This window comes from Leptosomus discolor, chromosome 7 (assembly GCF_034619465.1).
Source record: "Leptosomus discolor isolate bLepDis1 chromosome 7, bLepDis1.hap2, whole genome shotgun sequence".
In the NCBI taxonomy this organism is placed as follows: Eukaryota; Metazoa; Chordata; class Aves; order Leptosomiformes; family Leptosomidae; genus Leptosomus; species Leptosomus discolor.
Window position 1 is genome coordinate 43015119 of NC_141397.1, and position 21952 is coordinate 43037070.

At 40.3% G+C, this 21952-nt stretch overlaps 1 protein-coding gene across 1 annotated transcript; it reads right to left on the bottom strand.

Moving 5' to 3' along the window:
* Positions 1 to 1241: 1241 nt before the first annotated feature.
* VAMP2 (vesicle associated membrane protein 2) lies at positions 1242 to 18685 on the bottom strand. Its single transcript, XM_086468585.1, has 6 exons — positions 18672 to 18685; positions 17535 to 17649; positions 13851 to 14009; positions 11384 to 11439; positions 9608 to 9637; positions 1242 to 1368 (listed from the first exon to the last, which is right to left on the bottom strand). The coding sequence occupies exons 1-6, from the start codon at positions 18683 to 18685 to the stop codon at positions 1242 to 1244; spliced, it is 501 nt and encodes a 166-aa protein (XP_086324711.1).
* Between the last annotated feature and the right edge of the window lie 3267 nt (positions 18686 to 21952).

The following is a 21952-nucleotide window of genomic DNA, read 5'->3' on the forward strand; positions in this document are numbered from 1 at the left end:
CACTTGGCTTCATCATTTGCTAGAATTCTTTGTAAGCTTGAAAGTCAGAAATTGGGACCTTTTGTTTCAACAAAACAGAGCTAACTACGCAACCTGACTATGAGAGTGCTTTGATCAGTTTCCTATGTTCTTCAATATCAAATCCATATGTACCAATCAACCTAATTCACCCTCTTGCTGAGTCCTTATTTTCTATTTTATATAGACCAGAATATGCACTGTATGAAATCAATGATTGCTTTTTCCCAGCTCCTCCTTATAAACACGAAGTACTCCCAGTTTATTGCCAGGTATGCTAAGAGCTACCAAGGAAAAATCTATAGTTTTACTAATAAAGCACTGTTATACAAGAAGGAATCTTGACATTAGCTGGTTTTGGTGTGTTTGGGTGGGGAGAGATGATACCATGGTCTTTATATGTGCTCAGTTGATTTGCAACAAAATTAGAAGAGCTGTTGAATGAGAATAATGCCCCATATGCATAAAGGTGCAGAGCTACCCAGGAGTTACTATGATGCTTACATATTTCAAAATGTAGGTGTAGTCACTAGGAGGGGGCGAAAAGCAGCTTCCGACACTTCTCTCTTCAAAAAGCTTAATTACTCATTAGGAATAATGATGGCAACAGTTACCATGCTCCATTAAGCCATCACACTAGTGGCCAGCATCAGCTGTTTCAAGTCAAGGCAGAAGATGACCATGCAAGAGAGTCTGTATCCTTCTCACAGTGAATCCTCTTTTCTTCATTTAAAAAATGTGTCCAAAGTACACCAAATCTGTGACCAACAGTATCTTGTGGCAATGAGTTCCCCAAGTTAACTATGCCCTATTAAAAGGAAAATACACATTATCGCTAAGAAAGTTAACAATAAGGTCAAATGCAGTAAACACGTTTTTTCATCTGCCCCTCTTCACAATTCTGTAATGGTTGTACCACTGTCTCTCCTCCCCCTTTCTGTACTGAGTTAATTACGATTATAAACAGAAGCGGGTTGTTTTTTTTTTCTCTTCTATTAGATTGAATATAAAAATTCAGTGTGAGTTAAAAAATCTTAATTTCCAGGGAAAGGAATGAAAGCTGAAGGTGCTTAACTTTCCTTAAACTGTATTTGGAACAGAAATGATATAAAAAGCAACTTCTTAAGATTTATTGGCACAAACGTACATGTTACAAATGTCTACAATATTCTTGGAAAATACCATTTCAAAAAAAATCACTGTCACAGAAAAGTACAGTAATATCAAACTTTGTAAGTCAACACAATTTTAGCATCAAAATGCATGCATTCATCATTTATAAATGGAATTCCACTGACCTCCAGATAAAGCACTTTATGAAATTTCCTGGTCTCCACAAGAATATTTTTCCTCCCCAGGTAGCTCTAATAAGATGCCAATGGAATATTTTCTGCAGAAGCACAAATCGCAATTTCTTGCTCACTACAGCTGAGTCTATGAGGTGAGAGATGCTGTCTCAGCACAGACTTTCAGATCCTTTCTGAGTACACTACTACACAGCTTAACACTACTGTGTGGCTTTAAAAGAATGCAAATAGAGATTTGGTCTGGAGTTTACTTTTTAAAAGGGCAACTGAAAACTTATTTCTGGTTATTCCTATTAGAGGAAATAAAGCTTGAAGAATTAAAAGGAAAGAGGTAGAAGAAAGGTTTTTGTTTTGCATTGCCATTCCAGCAGCATTTGAAAGAGGGGTGGCATTGCTAAGGTGACTTGTGAGGAGAAATAGTAATCTCAGTAAATCCTCTTCTTTCTTTGGTGCCAATCTAGTAACTTAGTAGCCAATCAAGGTTTTGTCACTGACCTCAGACAGTACAGAACTAGACTTTACCAGATGTCCTGAATCTGATCCTATGCTTATCCTCAGCTTCAGTGTCAGAGGAGCAGACTTCACATACACAGAGGGGAGAGAATGCACTGATATCCTCAGTGTGATCAGGTCTAGCTTAGTCCAATGGAAATGAGGAAGAAAGAAGAGTTCTTGATGTCAGTGGAAGCTCTTTGAAAAATAGGAGTTGCACTTACTCCCACTAGATCTGAATTCAATGAATCAGATCAGTGCACACACAAAAAAAAGGCAAAAGCATAAACCATATGCACTTATGAAGATGCATACTGCACTTTCATCAACGTTGGTATGGCAGAGAATATATCCAATGGCAGAATTTGCTGTGGAATGACCTTACCAGCCTTAGAGATTTTCAAAACTCATCAAGCCAAACCCTGTGCAACCTGATCCAACATCAAAGGTGGTCCTGCTTCAACCAGGAGTTGACCCCAGGGGTCCTTTCCAACCTAATTTTTCTATCATTCAAAGGAAAGGCTTCTCTTTCCTGAATTAGAACATGGCACAGATTCCATATCAGGCCTGGATTTAGTAAGGAAGAACAAGGAGATTTTGTTGACTTAAACAGAGATTGGAAATTCTGTTTACACTTGAACACATGTTGGAAGTCGCTTCCAGAACAGGGCATGCTTTACTCTTCATTCTGGGCTGCAGAGTATGAAACACTCAATCATCTGTCCATTTTAAGTCTACAGTCTGAATTGATCAGCTATCACCTCCAGAGGCTGCTTTTCTGTGTTAAGACTCAAGCATAAGTCATTAAGGAAAATACTAATTAGCTGGCTACAAACTCATTTCCTGCAATGACTAAAACAAGTTTATAATAAGAGTTCATATATTGCCACTAAGAGAACTTCTTATGCTGAAAAACAAACTAAAGGTTGCTCACACTAGATACAAGCTGTGTTTCATCTCTTTTGTATTTGGAAAGTGAATATAGCACCCAAATGGCAAATGCTTGTCTACGTATATAAGCACTTCTTTCAGAAAGGGGGAGGAAAAAAGAATAGGATTTGTCAAATAAAAATTTAACCTCTACAACAGTTGTTTTTCCCCCCCCTTAAAATATATTTTTGCAACAGACAAAAGATGTTTTTAAGCCCCGCTCTTGAGTAGGAGGTACTAATTTCTAATCTTTCAGTGGTGCTGATATACATAATGTGACTAATATTTTACCACGTATGTGGTCGGGGGAGGAAAGACTTCATTTACAAGACAAAGTAATGATGTTTTTCATGACAAGTAGTGGGCTATCAGTAACATTTTATTGTGCAGACCTGTGAGTGTGTCTTAGCTACATTAGCATTTTATTTTATTTCCAATCTGGGGAAAAATCAAATGGAACATAGATTGAACTTTGCATTTCTAACGAGAAAAAAATGTTCTTTCATCAATAAGTAGGCTTTGGAAGCTAATTATTCAACCATTTGTATAGCTGTTAATCATGTAAATAGTAGATAAATAATACTTAACTAAGTAATGGTTAAACTGTATACCCATGGCCTTTACTATACATTTCTACTTTTATTCACAATCTTTCTTCCCTTTAAGTTTCATGAAAAGGTGAACTTGCATTATTTAGTACCCTGTAGCTTGCTAGAAGCACAGTAGCCACCCTGACCACTGAATTTTCAGATCCAGCCAACACTACTTGACTAGTTGAGAAATTGTTGCAACCTTTCAGGTCAATACTATAAATATTAATAGCTGAACTTCTGAAAACAATTATGCATTGTGCATCTATGAATTTGCGGCTCCGTCACATGCACTATGTCAAACATTGATCTTACAAAGAAAACAACAGCAGCTGCCATTATTTACTCTTACTTTAAACAAACCTGCAGCTTATCAGGGAGAAACTAATTTCAAAGGATAAGTTAAAATATTGAGACCACTTAATTCTTTTAAACTCTTTTCATTACAAAAGCTCAGACCACCACCATGTGTTCACATATACATGACAGGAATGTAATGGATTCAGCAAAGTGACTTTCCATCCTCTCCTTAGACCATTCATTGGTGGACAAGCATAGATACTGGAATGGAACAAGGGTAAGCGACATAACCACATTGTGTCAAAAAGACTTCATTACTGGCAGACCAAAGTGCTTTACAACAAAGTGGGCATTCAGTATGTATCTTTACTGCACCAGGCACTCTGGAGCCCTTATTTGACTGAAGTCCTCAACCACTTCTGCAGCTGACAATAGCAGCATGTTTTTGGATGGTATACCACAAATGGCACTCTCTTCAAAAAAAAAAAAAAACACTAGATCATCCTTCTGCATATATCTCCTGTGTTTTCAAGAAAAATGTGAAAGGAAGTAAATTCAACTACCATTTACAATAGTTCATTTTAAGTAGCAGTTTATATACACTTCACTAGACTAACACTGCTTATTTTTAACATACAAAAGGTGCTCTTAGGTATAGCCACTTTTTAAAAGGAGTTTACTGAATGTTGGCTATACTTCACTTAAACCAAATTTACTATCTTGTCATTATCACACTATCCTTATTTGCTGTTTCTTCTCTTTTCCGTCAAAACTGATGTTACAAGAAACATTAAACACATTTAATTAAAATGCCAATGTTACAATTAAAGTAGTGTAGCAAAAACGCTGTTGTCTAGCAGTCAGGAACCTTCTTTATATCATGTCATTTTGAACCAAATTAAGAGCCAGGAGCCATATTCTGCCTCCAGTGTTCTCGTCCCATCAGTGGAGGCTGGTGTGAGGACAGCAGGGCATTATGGGGAGGAGGTTCTGCTCCTCTCAGGCCTGTGTCAGCTCTGATTGAGGTCAACAATAACAATATGCAGAAGGCAGGGAGTCAGCTCAGAGGGCAGCAGAACAGCCCTAGCCCCAATATGCTATGTTCTAAATACACTACTCTCCAAAAATACAAGAGCTGTCTAAGAGAATGAAGAGACTTGAAGAACAATGGAGAAGCCAGACACTGTGAGAAGAGCCAAAGACTGGAGAAGCTTTTCTTCATAATTGTCTTTGTTGTTCTCGATGATATTTTCTCTTTGAGAACAAGTACTTTGCCCTTTTAAATTTATAGCACATGGCTTCTTTGGTTGAATAGAGTGTTACGTATGAACTACAATGCTGTATTCATGTTTTAAACCAGTACAGGTTATGATTTTTGCTTTAGAGAGTTAGCAGATGTGATACAGTCATGACAGAATGAGGTTACTGCAGAAATTGCTCATTGTTGAATAATCAAGTGTTTACTCTACTGAAACTGCATGTAACCGGACTGCCACTGTTTTTCTGCTTTATTGTAAGATGTAGCTTTTAAATGTCAGTGCACCAGGAGGAAAGGTAAACTCCTTGGGTGGCTCAGATCTCTTTTTATGCATGTGTTTAAAGGCAGACAGTCTTCTGGTTCTTAATGGAGAAAAAAGCTATTGAGCGCATCAATGGAGACATACATTAATGAAATAAGGAAGGGGAATTAACTGAAGAGGAAAACAAAAACCTTTCTCGAAGTGGAATAGAGAAGTGTTTCTGAAGGAGACCAGATGAAGAAAGAAGAATTGACGTGAGGTTCTCGTTTGATTGTTTCATACATCCCAATCTAGCGTCCCTCCTGAAAATAATATAATCATCTGAGAAATCTTCAGCCAATCATTTCTCAAGATACAATTCATTTTTTTCAAACTACATTCTTCAGCCTTTTTGGTTTTGCTTTTAAAGATGGTAATTTGAGGGTGCTTCTGCTTTCTCTTGCATAAAGAAACACGTGTTTATATGTATCTTGTCTAGCAAGAGGGACCTATATCAGGTGAGAGGAAGAACTGGCTGGAAAGCATCTCACTCTTCTGACTACACAGGGGGCCCAAAGGTTATGATCTGTTATGGGTCTAAAGTTCAGGTCAGGACACGAATCCAGATCAAAGAGACTTTGGTCTCTTTGAGGCCTTTCTCCTATACTCACTGTGTACACTGGGAGCAAGCCCAGTGCCTTATATGGCTACTGGTTTAGCCCTCTTCCCTGTTTAAAGGGCAGGAGAAACAAGGTTGAGATCTAAATCCTGGATTGCACCCAAGTGCTCTCTAGTTTCTTTGCGAAGGTCTAGTGCCAACATATGCGATCAAGGGGCTGCCATAAAAAAAGTACTAATTATACATACTCCCACCAGGTGGATAACCTCCCATGGACTAGAGAAAAACTCACTCCTTAAAAGCATGAAAAAGAGTTGAGTAACATCTGAGCTTCCAAAAGTTCCTGAAGTTTGAGTCTCCCATGGTAGATGCACTTCTGAGAAGCAGACATCACCATTTTACAGGTATGCTCCAAAACAGATGTCAAACTTGCTCTTAAGAGCCAAAATCTATTGTACTCAGACAAGAAGTAGCTCAGCTCTCCAGAGAATTAAAGTTATGTGAAGCCCTGTCAGAGGAGCAGTGACAAATGAGAGACACAGAAACAGCAGAATTTCAAAAGGTCTTGCTACCCAGACGAAAACGTAGCGGATTGTGGTTCTAATTAATTCCTTGAACAGTTAATACTGTCCTGTTCTTCCATCATTGTTGAATGTTTAAAACACTTATAGCAGATGACTATTTAAAAAGGAAAAAAGCCAAGTATTTTACTTGCCTAAACTGTTCCTGGGGCTAACCTTATGCAGTTTCCAATAGAATTAAAGTGCCAGCTTTAAAAATCAAACTTGATTATACTTCTAAATCACTTCTGTCTTACAGACCCTAGGTTACATTCAGAATCTTTATCAGATTCTCCCCTCCTCCTTCTAATAATACTGGATTATGTTGGACTGTGTTGGATTGACTGTGCTGTTACATAACGTTGTCAAGTGAAAATCAGTCAAGTGCCCCCTTTGGGCTTCTGCGCTAGTTGCTGCTGCAAGTTCTGTGCACCAAATTTTTTAGGTTTCAAGTCACATATATGCTATGCAAGGTGAGCTAAATTAGAGGGAAGAGGGCATAATGCCCAAGCAGGACCTTACTAGCCTGTCAACAGTGGACGCAAATAACACCTCTTCAGCCTCCTAAGCTGATGTGCACTCTGGCAAGCTAACCAGCAGCTGCAGTACAAGCCTGCTCCTAACCAGCTATGATGTTTCTGAATGGCATATGATGCTACCTTCCTAGCTGTACAGCTGTAGTCCAGAAATCAGAGGAAAAGCAAGTGCTTCTTGTAAGGGTAGAAGATGCAAGACTCAAACAATGTGTAACTCCGGCTAAAGCTATCAAAATCCTTGCTTCCAGCCAGAAAAGTCTTCGTTCAGTCCCCAAGACGGCAGTCAAAAAGCAATCAGCCTTGCAGTCCCCCAAGGGTTTGCTGGGGAGTGGTTAAAAGGAAGCCCCTTTGTGCCTTTTTACCAGCCCAAGGTAAAAAGCCTAGGCAGCAGTTAGGGATGAAGAGTAGTTGTTGACATTCCACCCAGTAACTGAAATTCTAATCAGTACTGACTAACCAAGAATGAGTTAAACTTTTCACAGGAAATTTACTATTACAAGTAGACAGTTGTAACTGCATGGACATTTTAAATGTAGAGGCAGTGAGTGGAAAGCAATCAATCCTGGCTTCAACACAAATAAGATCTCCAACTGTGTTAATATCGATTGTCCTCTGTACCAGTCTATGGATAGGTGATGGTGTTGCACAATCTATGACCCTGAACAGTCCTATATTACCATATTCTCCTTGCAGAAGAATTAATGCTCTGCAGGAACAGTTCGACTCTGAGTCTGTGTATCAGGGAAGGAGATACTTGTTCATGCTTCCCAGGCTGAATTAGAAATGTTACATGTCTTATCTTACCGACTGCAACCAACCAGCATAGCACAACTAGCAAACATTGAATATTCACAAGCACACTACATGCAAACCCCAAAACCCAAATATATATATATTTTTTAATTCTACAAATTCTTCTCAAAAATTCTGAAGAAGTTATCCTAACAAGACCCTTTCAGAATTTCCTGGCTCAAAATTTGGTAATTAATTTTTAGTTTGGTTAACTATGATTAAACTATTCAGCGTTTAAAAAAGAAAACATGAGGAATTCAACGTTTGGAAGAAGCCCTACAACAATAGTGTACAAGTATCATTTATCTTAATCCTTGCATTTTAACATCAAATGTTAGTTTAAACTAATTGAGTATGAAAAATCTCAGGTGAGCACTTTACAAAGACAACACTATAGTTTATGAACTATACACACACACATAAATTAAATTTTTAAAAAGCCTATTAACACCACCACTTTCGAACAGTGTTTCTCTGCCTTCCTCTTCTCCAGGAAAGCTTTGCTAGGTACTCTTCCCTTTCTCAGCCTCTCTCCACTATCTGCTCTATTTACCCATACCTCTTCTTTCTGATTTTTGAATGGGCTTCATAGTAGGGACCACTTCTGTAAAATGGTGCAGAAGTAGCTTCCTGCAATGGTGCTGGCAAGCCACAGACATTACTAAAGTTGTTCATGTGCTTTAAGTTAGGGATGTAAATAGTGGGGATTGGCATTCAAGAAAGTCCCATGAAGTCTGACAAACAGTGCCTTGATTTTTTAGCAAAAGTCTGTATCTTGGTCATTTATGATGCTCCTATTACCATTTTTGCATTTCACTTGGCTTTTTCAAGATTGTGCTAGCTAATGCTTTTTTGGTTGTCATGTAGTTTTATTTCTGGCTTTCATATTGAGGCCATCCTGGTTGTACAGAATACCCCATAAGGAAAAATTCAAATCCATAAAAGACGATAATACAGTCCTATTTATTTTCTGCAGGCAAGTTTTTAGACTTGGATACTATAACTAATCTCACAAAATCTGTATTTGGTCAGCTAAGTTGAAATAAGATCTTACATGAATACTTGTAGGTACCACTCCCTTCAACAGGAGTAGCAGATACTCACTACCTCAAAAAGTTACATCTGATAGTGGATTTTGCCATCTAACTTTTAGGTGCTCGGATTGAGAATTTTTGCCCTAATGTTTGCTACAATCTTAGGTTTGGGTCCAATCCACCTGACAGTGTCCTTTTAAGCAGGAGCTTCCTCATAGCTGCATTCTCTCATTCTGAGATGTTTAGGATGCTTTTCATATACTACAGTTTCTGAAGGTCAGTGTGTACACATTTTAAGACACAGTGATAAGACAGTGTATGGAACTACTGGGCAGTATTTAGCTGGTACAGTTTCTTGTGGAAACAACAGAATTCCAAAACACACCACACTGAATGCTTAGGGGTTATGACAAGCAAAAATCCCAAGACACCGGGAATTAAAAAGCTGAGTTCAACAAAGGAACACTGATATAGTTGGTTGATATGAACAGAGTTGTGCCAAGTCTTCCTTCTTTGCTTCTTCAAGTGGAGAAGTAAACTAGGAAAGGAAGGAGAAGGGCGGGGGGGAGAAGACATAAACCAACAGTTATTACAGAGTTAAAGTTGCGCTTTATCGCACAGAAGTGTGTGCTGTCAGAGAATGGCAAACACCTTTAGCACATCTTTGCTGAAAGAGTATGACACGCCTTGTACACAGTATGCCTTCCTAGCTGGAAGGGGGATGCTCTTCTTGTGTCAAACGGCGTTTGGAGGGGGAACTGGAGTGGAAAGGAGGGGGACCTGTGGCTTGAAAGACAGAAAGGGCAAGGACCGATGGTTAGCCGCCATCCCCAGCTTCAGCAACACCTGCAGTCCCACATGTTGTAACTCTTCCTTCAGCAGGGACCCAGCCTGCTTTTCCAGGGCCCCACTACCAGGATAGTAGAGAGCCTGGCTTGGACCATCTCACCACCACAGCAGCTTGTGGCTGTGAGGAACTACCCAATTTATCTGCATCTATAGCCAGCCCTGCATGGAGGGTATGATCTTGTTCCCATTCAAATCAGTGACTGGAGAAGCCATGCAGGGCTTGTCTGAGATAACACTTGGATGACTGATGTCAACAGGATTTAAACATGTACTTGAGAGCTACTGTAAATACATACATCATGAAGTTCAGTAGAGTCCTTCCTGAAGCTTGCAATCTTTAGGCACTATCACAGAAGGATCAAATAGACTGAAAAAAAAAAATTAAGATCCAGAGCCTAGATACATTTAAATCTCACTAAACTTAGATCTCACTATGGTGAGCCATGATCTGGGTTTGATGACATGACACTCAAGTTTGTGATTAAATACCCTAAATCCAACCTAAGCCATGTCAAACCTGCTATGTCTGTTCCTAAACTTACCATCCAGCATTTAGAACCAGGAGGGAAACAAAGTTATTACTTATATATAATTTCAGCCTTAACTTCTAAGAAGAAATTATGAACTATCTTGTCTGCTTTTTACTTTCTTGTCAAGATACACGTAATGCTCAGTGATGTATATACACAGCAATCAGTTCAAAGGCTGCACATCTGTCTTCCCAGGTTGCTGCACTAGACTGCAGAACAAAGGCCCGTCTTTCCCTTGAAGCCAGTTGCCTTGAGTACCCAGTTAATATAGTTAATTAATATCTAGCCATTTCCCATAATTGTCGTATCAGTGTTACGAAACTCTAGAATTATTCTGGGTCACTCTGGTGCCAGCATTCATAAGACTAATAAACTGCCACATGTGTATCCATCCATTTAGTCATGTTTACAGGTGATTCTGTAAGCCTGCTTTACAGGAGCAACAGAGGAAAATGAAAACATATTGAATACAAGGCATGTAATTTGAGAGATGGGAATTAATTCACATCCACAGTATAGCCTCCTGGTGACTCTCTTCTGGGTTACTACCTGGATTGTCTAACCCAAGAAATCTCCCTTTTAGGAGTTAATGGCTTATTACAGTTATGTCACATAACGGCTGTTGCTAACACAGAGGTTACATAAATGAAATGTTCAGTTCCTGTCATTACAAGATCCCTGGCTCCCAACCAGCATGACTGCTATTATTCATTCATATGCTATCTTTCCTATAACAAATGTGTGGAATGAGATGATCTTTTGAGACAAGAAATCAGTAAGACTTTGTGCTGTCTTTTAACAGTATTTACATATTCAAGATGCAGAGTGACTTTCAAAAGCACCAACATCTCAAATTCCAGCTAATTTGGTGGGAACTAGGCACCTACATGCTTTTAAAAAAATTCATCAGATACCCGTTTGCCTGTGGGCCTTCACCCTCTTTTTGTAGGCACAAGGTAATTCAAGCATTACTGTTCTCACTAGAAAACACTAGGACTGTGGCACTGGTTGTAATGAAAGGAAGATCTCCGAGACTGCATAAAAAATTATATAAACCTGAAAAGAGAGAGTCTTTAATCCTAGGGAAAGTTATGTAACATGCTAATGTAAAATACATTAAATGTCAACAAATTCTACCTGCATAAGTGTTGAGACAGTTTGCAGTAATTCTCACTATAACAGCATGACACTAGAAGGGCCCTTTCACAAATTAATCAGTTTAAATATTTTTATATCCATTTTTTTGTTTTGTTTTATTTTTTAATATATCAGTACTTTGTAAATCATAGAGCTATTGAGATCATAAACAAAAGAGAAAATTAATTACTCACTTATAATTATAATGAGAATGACTGCGCATACTACACCAAGGATGATCATCATCTATAAAAAGAAAGTTATGAGAAAAAAAGAGAAAGTCAGGTTTTCACATAAAAGACATTAATGCCTCAGTATTTCTGCTTGTACTTAGTGGCTCCTTGCACTTTTAATTTTTGCACATTTAATTCTTGCAGAGACTCACTGCAACAGACTTAAGGCCCCAAATTTAGTGTCATTTTTAGGAACAGCTGACCACCAGCTGTGGTGGACATAGCCTCCTGTCAAAGCTAGCAAGTTCTTGCTAAGATGAAAGTGACCAACCTCATTCACTTCCAGCAGTAAAGTAAAGTAAATTTCTGATGTGAAACAACTCCAGAGGTGATTTAAGTGGCTGGATTCACACATGGCCGTGTACCACTTTATACCAGAGTAACTTGATCACTTTTCACCACATTCCCAATGTCAGGGAAGAGGCAACTGAAGATGTCTAATGCCCAGCAGCTATTTCTGCTGTCTTTGGGTACTTCTGCTATTGAGAAGGGTAGCCCATCTAGCAAACAGTTTCCAGCATGTTAGTGTGAAAATAGCTCATTGCAAAATTGAAGTCTGTTCGCACAGGAATAGATGCATCAGACCCAGCTGTGCACAGCCCATATCAGCACTGAGTTGTGTGGGGCAGAGGCCCCCACATGAGACTTGCTGAATGCTAATAAGGCCACCAGAGATGTTGCAATCCAATAACTATCGTTACCCCAATGAAAATGGAAAGACTGAAAAACAACAAACATGGACATGTCAATCAAAGCTTTTATTCCTCTCAACATCTGCCTGCAGGACAAAGCCAGCCACTGACTTGCAGGAGATTTATTTGTTTTTCCTCCCTCCTTCCAGAGTCTGGGAGACAGAGGAAGGACAGGGGGATTCTGTTTGTCAGGGTAAAGCAGGAAGGGACAATGAGGAAAGGAGAATAAGGGGAGGTTTGAAGGTCTAGTGTAGTGTAGGTCATTGTGGTGACTGCAGTCAGCATGGGTGAACCTAACTCAAAATCTGTTTGTAGCTCCCAAAAGCCGTGCTTCCTGCACTGTCAGGCAAAGCAACTGGGCAACAGCTAGAAGAGGCCCAGAGGAACTGCTCAGTTGAGTTTCTAACCTAGATCCACTTATTTCTGGAGTGTTTGTGCATGTAGTTTAGCCAGAATATTTTGCCTTGCTTTACATTTCTTAGCACTGTGGATTGAAGAGACAAAGTAGGCAACAGACTTGTGAGAGAGACATGTGGGATTCTGCCTTGGGAACAGGTGGTTTTATTTGAGTGGACATGAATGCTCAGCAGCAAAGATGGTACTGAAGAGAAATGGGAATGAAGCTGAACTTTTGGCATAGTGTTGATATTAGTAGCACATGAGTAGAAAGAAGCAAGGATATTGGGTCTTATATGAATAGAAGGAGCTGAAGTTTCTGGGTCCAGAAAACACAAATCCTGGAGGAGGTCTGAAAATGCACAGGAAATTGAGGTTCCCTCTGCTGTGGGAAAGGATGAGACTTTGAAGACAGCAGAGGAGAGAGATAGCTGGTTAAAGTCCTGCTCTATCCTAATCTGCCCCTTTCTAAAAGAGACTCACTTCTCACAGCTGTTCGTGGAACCAGGTATTTTTTCAGCAGTTTACTATCCTAAAGAAAGATCAGGAGGAAAAAGCTTCTTTTAGAATCATGGAATTATAGAATAGCTTGGATTGGAAGAGACCTAATTCCAACCCCACTGCCACGGGCAGGAACACCTTCCACTAGACCAGGTTGCTCAAAGCCCAAATCCAACCTGGCCTTGAACACTGCCAGGGAGGGGGCAGGCACAGCTTCTCTGGGCAACCTGTTCCAATGTCTCACCACCTTCACAGTAAAGAATTTCTTCCTAATATTTGATCTCAATCTCCTGTCTTCCAGTTTGAAACCGTTACCCCTCATCCTATCGCTACACTCCCTGATCAAGATCCCTCCCCATCTTTCCTGTAGGCTCCCTTTAAGCACTGGAAGGCTGCTATAAGGTCTCCCTGTAGCTTCCTCTTCTCCAGGCTGAACAACCCCAACTCTCTCAGCCTGTCCTCACAGGGGGGGTGCGCCAGCCTGCTTTTCTCCCATTACTAGAATTCACTACACCTGTTTAGATTTTGTGGTTCACACAGGGAACTGATATGAATTAACATGGAATGCTCTCCCATCCCTATCTGCCGGCACTGACTGCAGCATCAAAATTTGTATCCGCATTTTATATGCATAAATTATCTAAAGAATAGGTTCTGGGAAAGATCAAAGTTGCTTGACTTATTATCCTGGAGTCTAGAAGGCAAGGCATCTCTTTCACCCCTTGACAAGAAGAGACCACTTAGAGATGCCTTTCTGCAAGCAAAGACCTATTAAATGCAAGTGAAAGTAATGTCTGCCATGAAGTGATTCTTAACAAGAATTTATATTCTTTACCTTGCAATTTTTCCACCAGTATTTTCTCTTCAGTTTGGCTGCACTGGTTTCAAACTGTGAGGCGCCAGCTTGCAATGCATCTGCCCGGTTGTCAAGCTCTGATAGCTTCTGGTCTCTTTCTAGCACCTTGTCCACATTCATTCTCATGATGTCTACCACCTGCAAAGGCATGGCCTCACATTAGATTCCACAACACAGTAAAGCTGAACGTCACCCATATGTTCACACTCTGGAATATCACGTATCACACTGAAACCAGCCATTTGCCATTATGGTATGTGAAGGCAATTACCTGAACAGTGCCTCAAAAACCATGCCTATGGAAACAGACACAGTGAGAACAAGATGCACACAGCTATACTGTGCTCAGGTGACCTTAAAGGTAAAAAATAAAGGGACATTATGAAATACCATAATTAGTTTCATTAAAGTTTCTGATTTCTTTTAGCCTACAACTAGCTACTTCACTATAGATACAAAAAAACCCTGATGGAGACTAGTACCTCTGTACTACAATTTGGTTGACATTTGTCCAGTCATCACTAAGACCAAGCCATTATTTTCCTTATATGTTTAATATAATTTCCTTTCCTGACCTAGAGAAATTGGCTAGATAAGGGCCACTCTAAATGGATCTGTATGCATTTCCTGATCAAGGAATTTACTCATTCTGCAGCTTTCTCGGACAAGATGACTTCTCAGCCATAATTTGAAGTCCTGCTTGAAAGTGGAAGAGGAGAAAATTTCACCTGAGAAAATTCAGCCTGAAGTGTAGCAGGGACCCTGTTGCACAGTCTCAGCGAAAAAAGCGTGCACAGCCAGTGCACAATAGGTAAGGCCCATTCATGCATATATTTTACACATTGAGTTAGACAAAAATCATCTTCTAGCAAGCCAATAGCTCTAAACAGAAATCTTTGTACAAACTCAACACTAATATAAATGTTAGACAGTATACCAGTCTCAGTAAAGTTGTGTCCACTTATTCTAGCAGTGAATATGGTTGCTGGTCTGTTACTTCTCATACTCTGTAATAAGGAAGTCCATGTTGTTTATATTTTATATAATTTAACTATTACCTGAAAAACCCCAGAGTTATTAAAAACCTATGATTTAAATACAGTAAGATGAAACTGGTAATGAAAGGACTGGTATAGGGTTAAATGCTGTTCTAAAACTCAGAAGATTTGTTTCACTTGTCTACCAAACTTAAAACAAAATCAAATGTTTTGGTCAACCCAAATTTTCTTACTTGCTTTTCCAAATCATTTTCAAGCATTTAACTTAAAACAAAAGGGTTTTTTATTTGATATTAATTTCTCAGCATTTAGCTGAATTTTGTCTTTGTATAATGCTTTGTAGTGAAAATTTTAAATTATTTAGAAATGCTGAAACAATATACTGTAGCATTTCCTACCCATTCTCTCTTTTTTTTGACCAGAACTATTTACTGAATTAAACCTGACTGCAGTGAACACTTGTCCAGATGAGACTCCATTTTTGTCAAATAAATAAATGTTTGTCTAGACTAAAACCAAGATCTTGGCCTTAGAAAATAAGATCTAGGCTGCCTAGAGAAATCAGAAGGGAAAACCCAACGTGGATATAGCTGATATACTATATCAGCATTGATATAGCACTAAAAATGTCAGTCATTTTACTAAGACCAAAAATTTTTTTCTTGTGCAAAGTTGCGATCATGTTGCTGAGTTTCGGGTTTGGGTCTGAAGAGCATGCAGAACAGCCCTTGGAGCAGAACAGCCAGAGGAGTGTAGTGCTGTGCTGTAGTGTTTGGTGCCACCTACAGATTACTTTCCCACAAGACATGCAAGAAAAACAACCAGGTACCGTAGGAAAGTCAATGCTTAACAGATCAGATACTTAGGTGCTATAAACGAGTTTCACCCTACTGACTTCACAGTGCTGAAAGCCCAGTGGTGTTTTTCTCCTTTGGCTATTTTTATTCCGTGAAATACAGGATCTGCTGACCATGTGCTATCCACTCAAAATCCATATCAACCTCAGCCTCCCTCTCAAACAAGCAAAAACCCTCATGTATCCCGATTATCACCTGCATAATCTTCAAATCCAAGAGCTACTCACTGTCCCCTCACACTGGGCAAGAGTTGCTGACAAATTTACACCATCACACTTCACAAGAAGACAAACTTGCATGGGCTTGAGTGAAAAGTCTCAGAATACAGAGTATCTTAAACACAAAGTGGAGGTTCACTATCCGCACTGGGGATAAAAACATCTCCATTGATCTGCTTGAAGAGCCCTATGTATCTGACTTGCATCACTTGTTTTACACAATAACTAGCAAATATTTTCCATCTGCTAGGGACAATTACTTCTGCTGTAGCTCACATGAACAGCTACAGCACCATCATGATGTACTATGTTCAGGACAAGAAGTTTATTTTGTTATTCTGGCCCAAGACAAAAGCTGAAATGTAATATTCCATTCCCTACTGCAAGAGACATTCCACTAATGTCAATGAAGTTAGTGTGATGTGAAAATCAGTGATAATGAGAGAACCCGGCCTAGAAATTTCTGCAGACATTTCTGGAGCCAGAGGATGTTCCTGTGATCAGCTCCAAGCACCAGCAATAAGGAGGCCAGAAAGACCCTGTTAGAGATCTTCAGCAAAGAAAAGGTTCTCAAAAAGACAAAGCTCAATTTGACAGGTGTATTTAATTCATCTTAAGAAATGCATTTGAGTTGGATGTTGTGAGGTCTTCTCTACTATTTCTAAAGCATACCTAGAGCTTTTGAAAATAGAGGCCTTTAAACATGTAAGTAGCTATTTTCTAACATGTATTTTATTGAATTGGCATTAAAGAATCACACAAGCTCTGGCCACTTCCCCATGGACAGTAAGCAATTAGTTACTTAAGTCTTTATAGGGGTTTAGCAAAACTCTGTACTTAATATCCAGCACACAGATCTGCACAGCACATGTGCAAGGATGCTACAGCTGCTACTGTACTGTTGGCATGCTCGGGGACTACACAGATGGACAGTGGTATGCTCACTTATTCCCATTATCACAGGAGTTAGATGGACACTGGCATTGCAGTGAGGTGGCAGGGTAGTCTGTATGCTACAAGAATTTAAGGATCCAAGCTGGAACATGCACATGGTCCTGCAAGATCAACAAAAGGAGTGGGGAATTGTTGAAGATGCTGTTATGACATCATGTGTGGGTACTTTTCTTTGGGGATAAATTGTGATGATTAATCAACAGAGCTCTGAGTAACGAACACAGCCCTCAGTTGTACAGTTCTCATGGCTTGAGAAGCTGATGGTCTGTCCCTGTGAAACAGCCTGTGAGATTAACATCTAACTTTTAGGAATGCAGGAACACGTTAAAAGAGATGGTTCCACTATGATGTTTCCTCCTAATCTGACTGACAGGGATGAATTCCTGAATTGGCACCAATGCCCACGTTTATTCTGTAGAACTGTTACTGGTATAAGGATGTTCATACTCAGGATCTCACTCATACTGTCTGCTTCTTCATAAATGCCATCCTTTGGTAAACCTCATTTCCTAGATCCACTGCCTTCAGATAAGCAGGTGTTGCTAGATCACTAGGGAGGAAAGCATCTTAATGAAAAAAACACCCCCACACATCAGGACTCTTGTGGTGAGCAACAAATTACTTGGAGCCACTTACTTCATCCACCCGGGCTTGTGTCTGCTGCAGCCGCTTGTTGCTTGACACATTGGTAGCAGGAGGTGGCCCTGCAGCCCCAGCGCTGGTGGGACTTTGGGTAGGAGCTGGAGCAGACCTAGATCAAAACCAGAAAATATAAAAAGTGACTGAAACCATCTTCACTTGTTCGCTACCACTTTTCTGGAACAAGTCAAAAGTACCTATCTCTTAAAAGGAGTTTTCCATTGTCTCACAGCCTGCATTTTCCATGCCTGGATCACAATCCTAGTGTCCCATTCCCTTCCATGCTGCAATTAGTTTTCACGCTATTTCTTGATAGAACCACATCAAACTTTTCCCCTCCCTTGCTGCCTTTTTAAACAGCAAGCAATTCAGGTTATCTACCCTAAGTTAGGCCAATGGCCAAACTGATCACAAACCTGACTAGCAGGGCAGAGCTTATGACCCAGTAAGGAAACAGACTCTGCTCCGGGTATTTGGTGCTGATGCTATAGGATCCAGGGCCGCAACCCTGCCTCCCTCCTCAGTGTGCTGAGCAATGCGCTCTCCTGCTCCTCGGTGTTTGGCTAGAAGCTAACCAAGTAAACATAAACAAAAGGAGAGGAAAAAGAAATGGAGGAGGAAGTGAGGATGAGAATTGCACACAGCATGGGGTTAGTCATCTCAGGTATTCAGCAATGCTTAACCACCCCACCGGTGGTCACCAACCAAATGCCCCACCAGAGCGGCTGCCCAGGCTTGAACATCTGCCACAGGCCCTAGATTAATATTTGCAGCAACACTGTGAACAGAGCCCTGATCCACGCATCAGTTCTTTTCTTAAGCATCAACACTGGCTTTCCCCAGCTTGCTCTAAAGCAAAGGACAAGACAGAAGTCCCTTTAAAATCCAGCAACAGATCCAGTCTGTCTCAGTGCACAAGCTTCTGCAGACGAGTCACCCTGGCAGCCTGAATAAGGGCCCTCAATCTTAGCCAGTCATTCTTCATACCCACACTTTAACCTGTGAAACCTTACCTTTCCTTACAAGGGACTCCTGTCACTTCTTCCCGCAGAGAAATAAAATCTTTCCTGAAGCCACAGAGGAAATCCCTAAGATGTGAACTGAAAAATATCACAAATCCGACTCATGCATTACCAATGCCTTCCCATAGTGATTGACTGAGAGAACACAGTGTTTCTCTGTGAATCATTCCCTTTTGCATCCTGGGGTCTGATTAATACTGCTCGAATTATAGCCTCATTAATACACTGTCAAAGTGCCTAGGGACACTAAAGTTAGTTCCCCAAAAGCTGCAAAATTCATTTTGACAGTATCACCTTTGGGCCAATATCCCCACAGATAATGCTGACCCTCACAGACTTGCAGCGATGGAACAGTTGCTTGCAGACTGAGAGCACTGCTGTATCTTACGCTTCTTTTTTTTTAACTCTGAGTGAGAAGGACATTATCGAGCTGTAGTCAAAAGAAGAGAACTTGAGCCGTACATAAATTGCTCATCCTTTAAGGACCTCACAGCTACTATTAAAAACGTAAAAGACCAGATGCTGCTGCTGCCACCTGCAATGGAATTACTCCATTGAAGAGCCGTGGGCCAGGATCCCAACAGGATTTATTCTGAGTTTATTCTGTTATCAGAAAGGATGAAAATCTGACTATAACGTATATCAGACTCAAATAACACAAAACAAAATCCCCCTGGAGCACTAACAACTTCAAGGGGAGTTACTGGTACAATAACAGAGCTAAAATTGAAATTGTAAAATTTCTTTACAGTCAAGGAAGTAAATAGGCTTTTTTCCCCAATCAACACGAGCAGAATTTTTTCTGTGGAAAAGTTGCGTCAACATTGTTCACTATTACAAATATTAACAGAGCTCCCCTCTTGAGCTACGTACTGTTAGCATCCCAAAGATTACAGAAGGGAAGCGGGTGAGAAGTGTTTTTCCTAGCCATGTGTTTTTGCTAGTAAGCATAGATTATAAGTGCAGCAGTGTTCTCTGTCAAAGCTATGTGATAACTCAAAAGTTCAGTGCTCTGCCATATACCTTTTCTGCCCAGTAATTTTCATCTTTTTTTGCACCTCGTAAGCTTAAAATGATTTAGCATAAAGTGACACTTCCCAGTTTGTTCTCTTCCAGCAGCCTTGCTGCCATCTAATTTGGTTTCAACTGTATTTCCTGGGGCTTCTGAAAGAATGGGTGTTTTTACAGCTGCCTTGACCATCCAGCAGGAGTTACTGTAACTAAACCAAAGAGATATGGCAATCTTTATGCTAAGGTACAGCAAGCTTGTAATTAACATACCCATCTTAATTAATTATATAAAATCTAATACAAGAGTAACAAGAGCTGGGTGCTGTTTGCTGTGCAGAGCTACCATTTCCAAACGTTTTTTCTCTGGAGTTGTGCTCTCCTTACACAGCAACAGCAGCTTCCTTGCTCACGCCCTTGTGGATGAGAGCAATGAGCTCCCGCAAGCAGAAGAGATGCAGCACGAGGGGACAGCACAGGTTCCTGGACAAATGGCTTTAATGCACCAGTAGCTCTTGCAGATTAACAAGGCATGAGCCCTCTCTCATCATCAGCCAGCATGTAATATCCAAATTAGGCAAAACAAGCACAAAGGTACCTGCATTCTTTGTCCTCCTCCGGACCTCCCAAGGCACTTCAGAACAGGACAGAGGGGTCTCCATGCTTCTGGCTCAGCCCTATCAGTGTTTGAGCTCTGTAGAAAGCATCCTGGCTGGGCCCTGATGTGGCTCCAGTCCCACAAGGTTTCCGTTAAGAATCTGTCTTTGAACCTGAGTTTTCTAGTAAAGAAGGGAACTGAAGACCTAGATCACTGGAAAGCACGAATATTCTCTGGGATATCTTAGTGCAAAAATGCTAGAATGAAAGTCCAACCTACATTTACATAATTCTTTTATTATTGCCTCTGTACTGCCGTATCAGCTTATAATTTCTCAGAAGCATTCAAAGAAATCTATGCAAAACATTAGCACTATGTTAGAGGCTTTCTTTTTACATGAAACATCACAACTTTCAAGTCCAATTTCTCATGGCTTGGCATAATTTAGCAAACAGTCTTAAACAGCAACCCCTCTGTGATGTCAGAGCACTGCAGTACACCCTGGGAGAGTGACAAGTACATTTACTTCAGAACTACTGTACCACATGCTTAGAACCTAGGCAGTTAGGTTGTTCTTTATATAACATTAGTTACATCCTCGGTCCCCACCACACCCGTGAGCAATCCGACTGAAAGCAGGTGCTGGATCTGTGTATGTATGCAGCCACATAGGATGAAACATTTGGGGACTGTCCAAGTGATTCAGTAAAATGGTCTCAGCTGACTCGGACATCTTCAGTTCTTCTGGTTACTTGCTGGGCCTGAAAGTGGTAGGTCAAAATCATGACTAAGAGACTTCTCATCTCACCTGGATATTTCAGAAGCAATTTAATCCTTAGCTCTAACAGTTAAAGGGAGCTGCAACTCTAATTGAGAGAATTGGAGATATCCAGTGTTACTGTTTTCCGTTTTAGCACTGGCTGAAAGAACCTTAAGGATGACTAAGTATCTAATGTTTTGGGAAGCTACCTGACACATACTTCCATTTTTGTTCATGTATGAGCTATGTAGGAGAAATTTTTGTGCTAGTCAGGCTAGGGAAAGGAGATGCACAATGTGAATATCAGGAGGCTGCCAGGCCACCATCGTACTTCGGTATAGCTTATATTAGGACCCCAGTAGCTGCTTTTGGCAACTTGTTTTATCCATCCAAAGTGCTTTTTAAAGCCTCCAGCTACAGGACCTAATCCCTTCAAAGTCTTTATCCTAACAACACTGCAATAAGCTAAGGAAAAGCTATTATCTCTGCACATGGCTGGGAAACAGGTACCGGGAGATTAAGTGACTTGCTCAGTGGCACAGAAAGCCTACAGCAAAGCAGCCCAGGCCTCTTCATTGTCACCCTTCCACTCCCCTCTTCTTCAGCTGCTGACTCCAAATCAAAGCTTACAACCTATTTCTAATACCAGGAGTTATTTTCTAGCCCTCAGACTTAAATAATGAGAAACACCATGTCAAAGGTTACAGTACAAGAAAAGTGAGAATAACATCAGACAGCTTTAGCTGGTATCAGCTGGCAAAGCTCAGGGGAGGGGGCAGTGAAAGTGCATCAGTGCAGCAGATTTGACTAATGATCCCTATAAAAAGGGAAATGAAGGAGGCAATTTTCTATGAATCCCAGTTTGATTCCTCTTTCCTCAAACCCCTTCCCTGTTGTTCAAATAAAACATAAAATTGTACTGCTTCTTTTTGTTTGTTTGTTTTTTTTGAGGGGGGGGTTGTTTGTTTGTTTTTTACTGTCCAGGTACCATATTTATGTACTAAATATTTACTGTTATAACCGAACT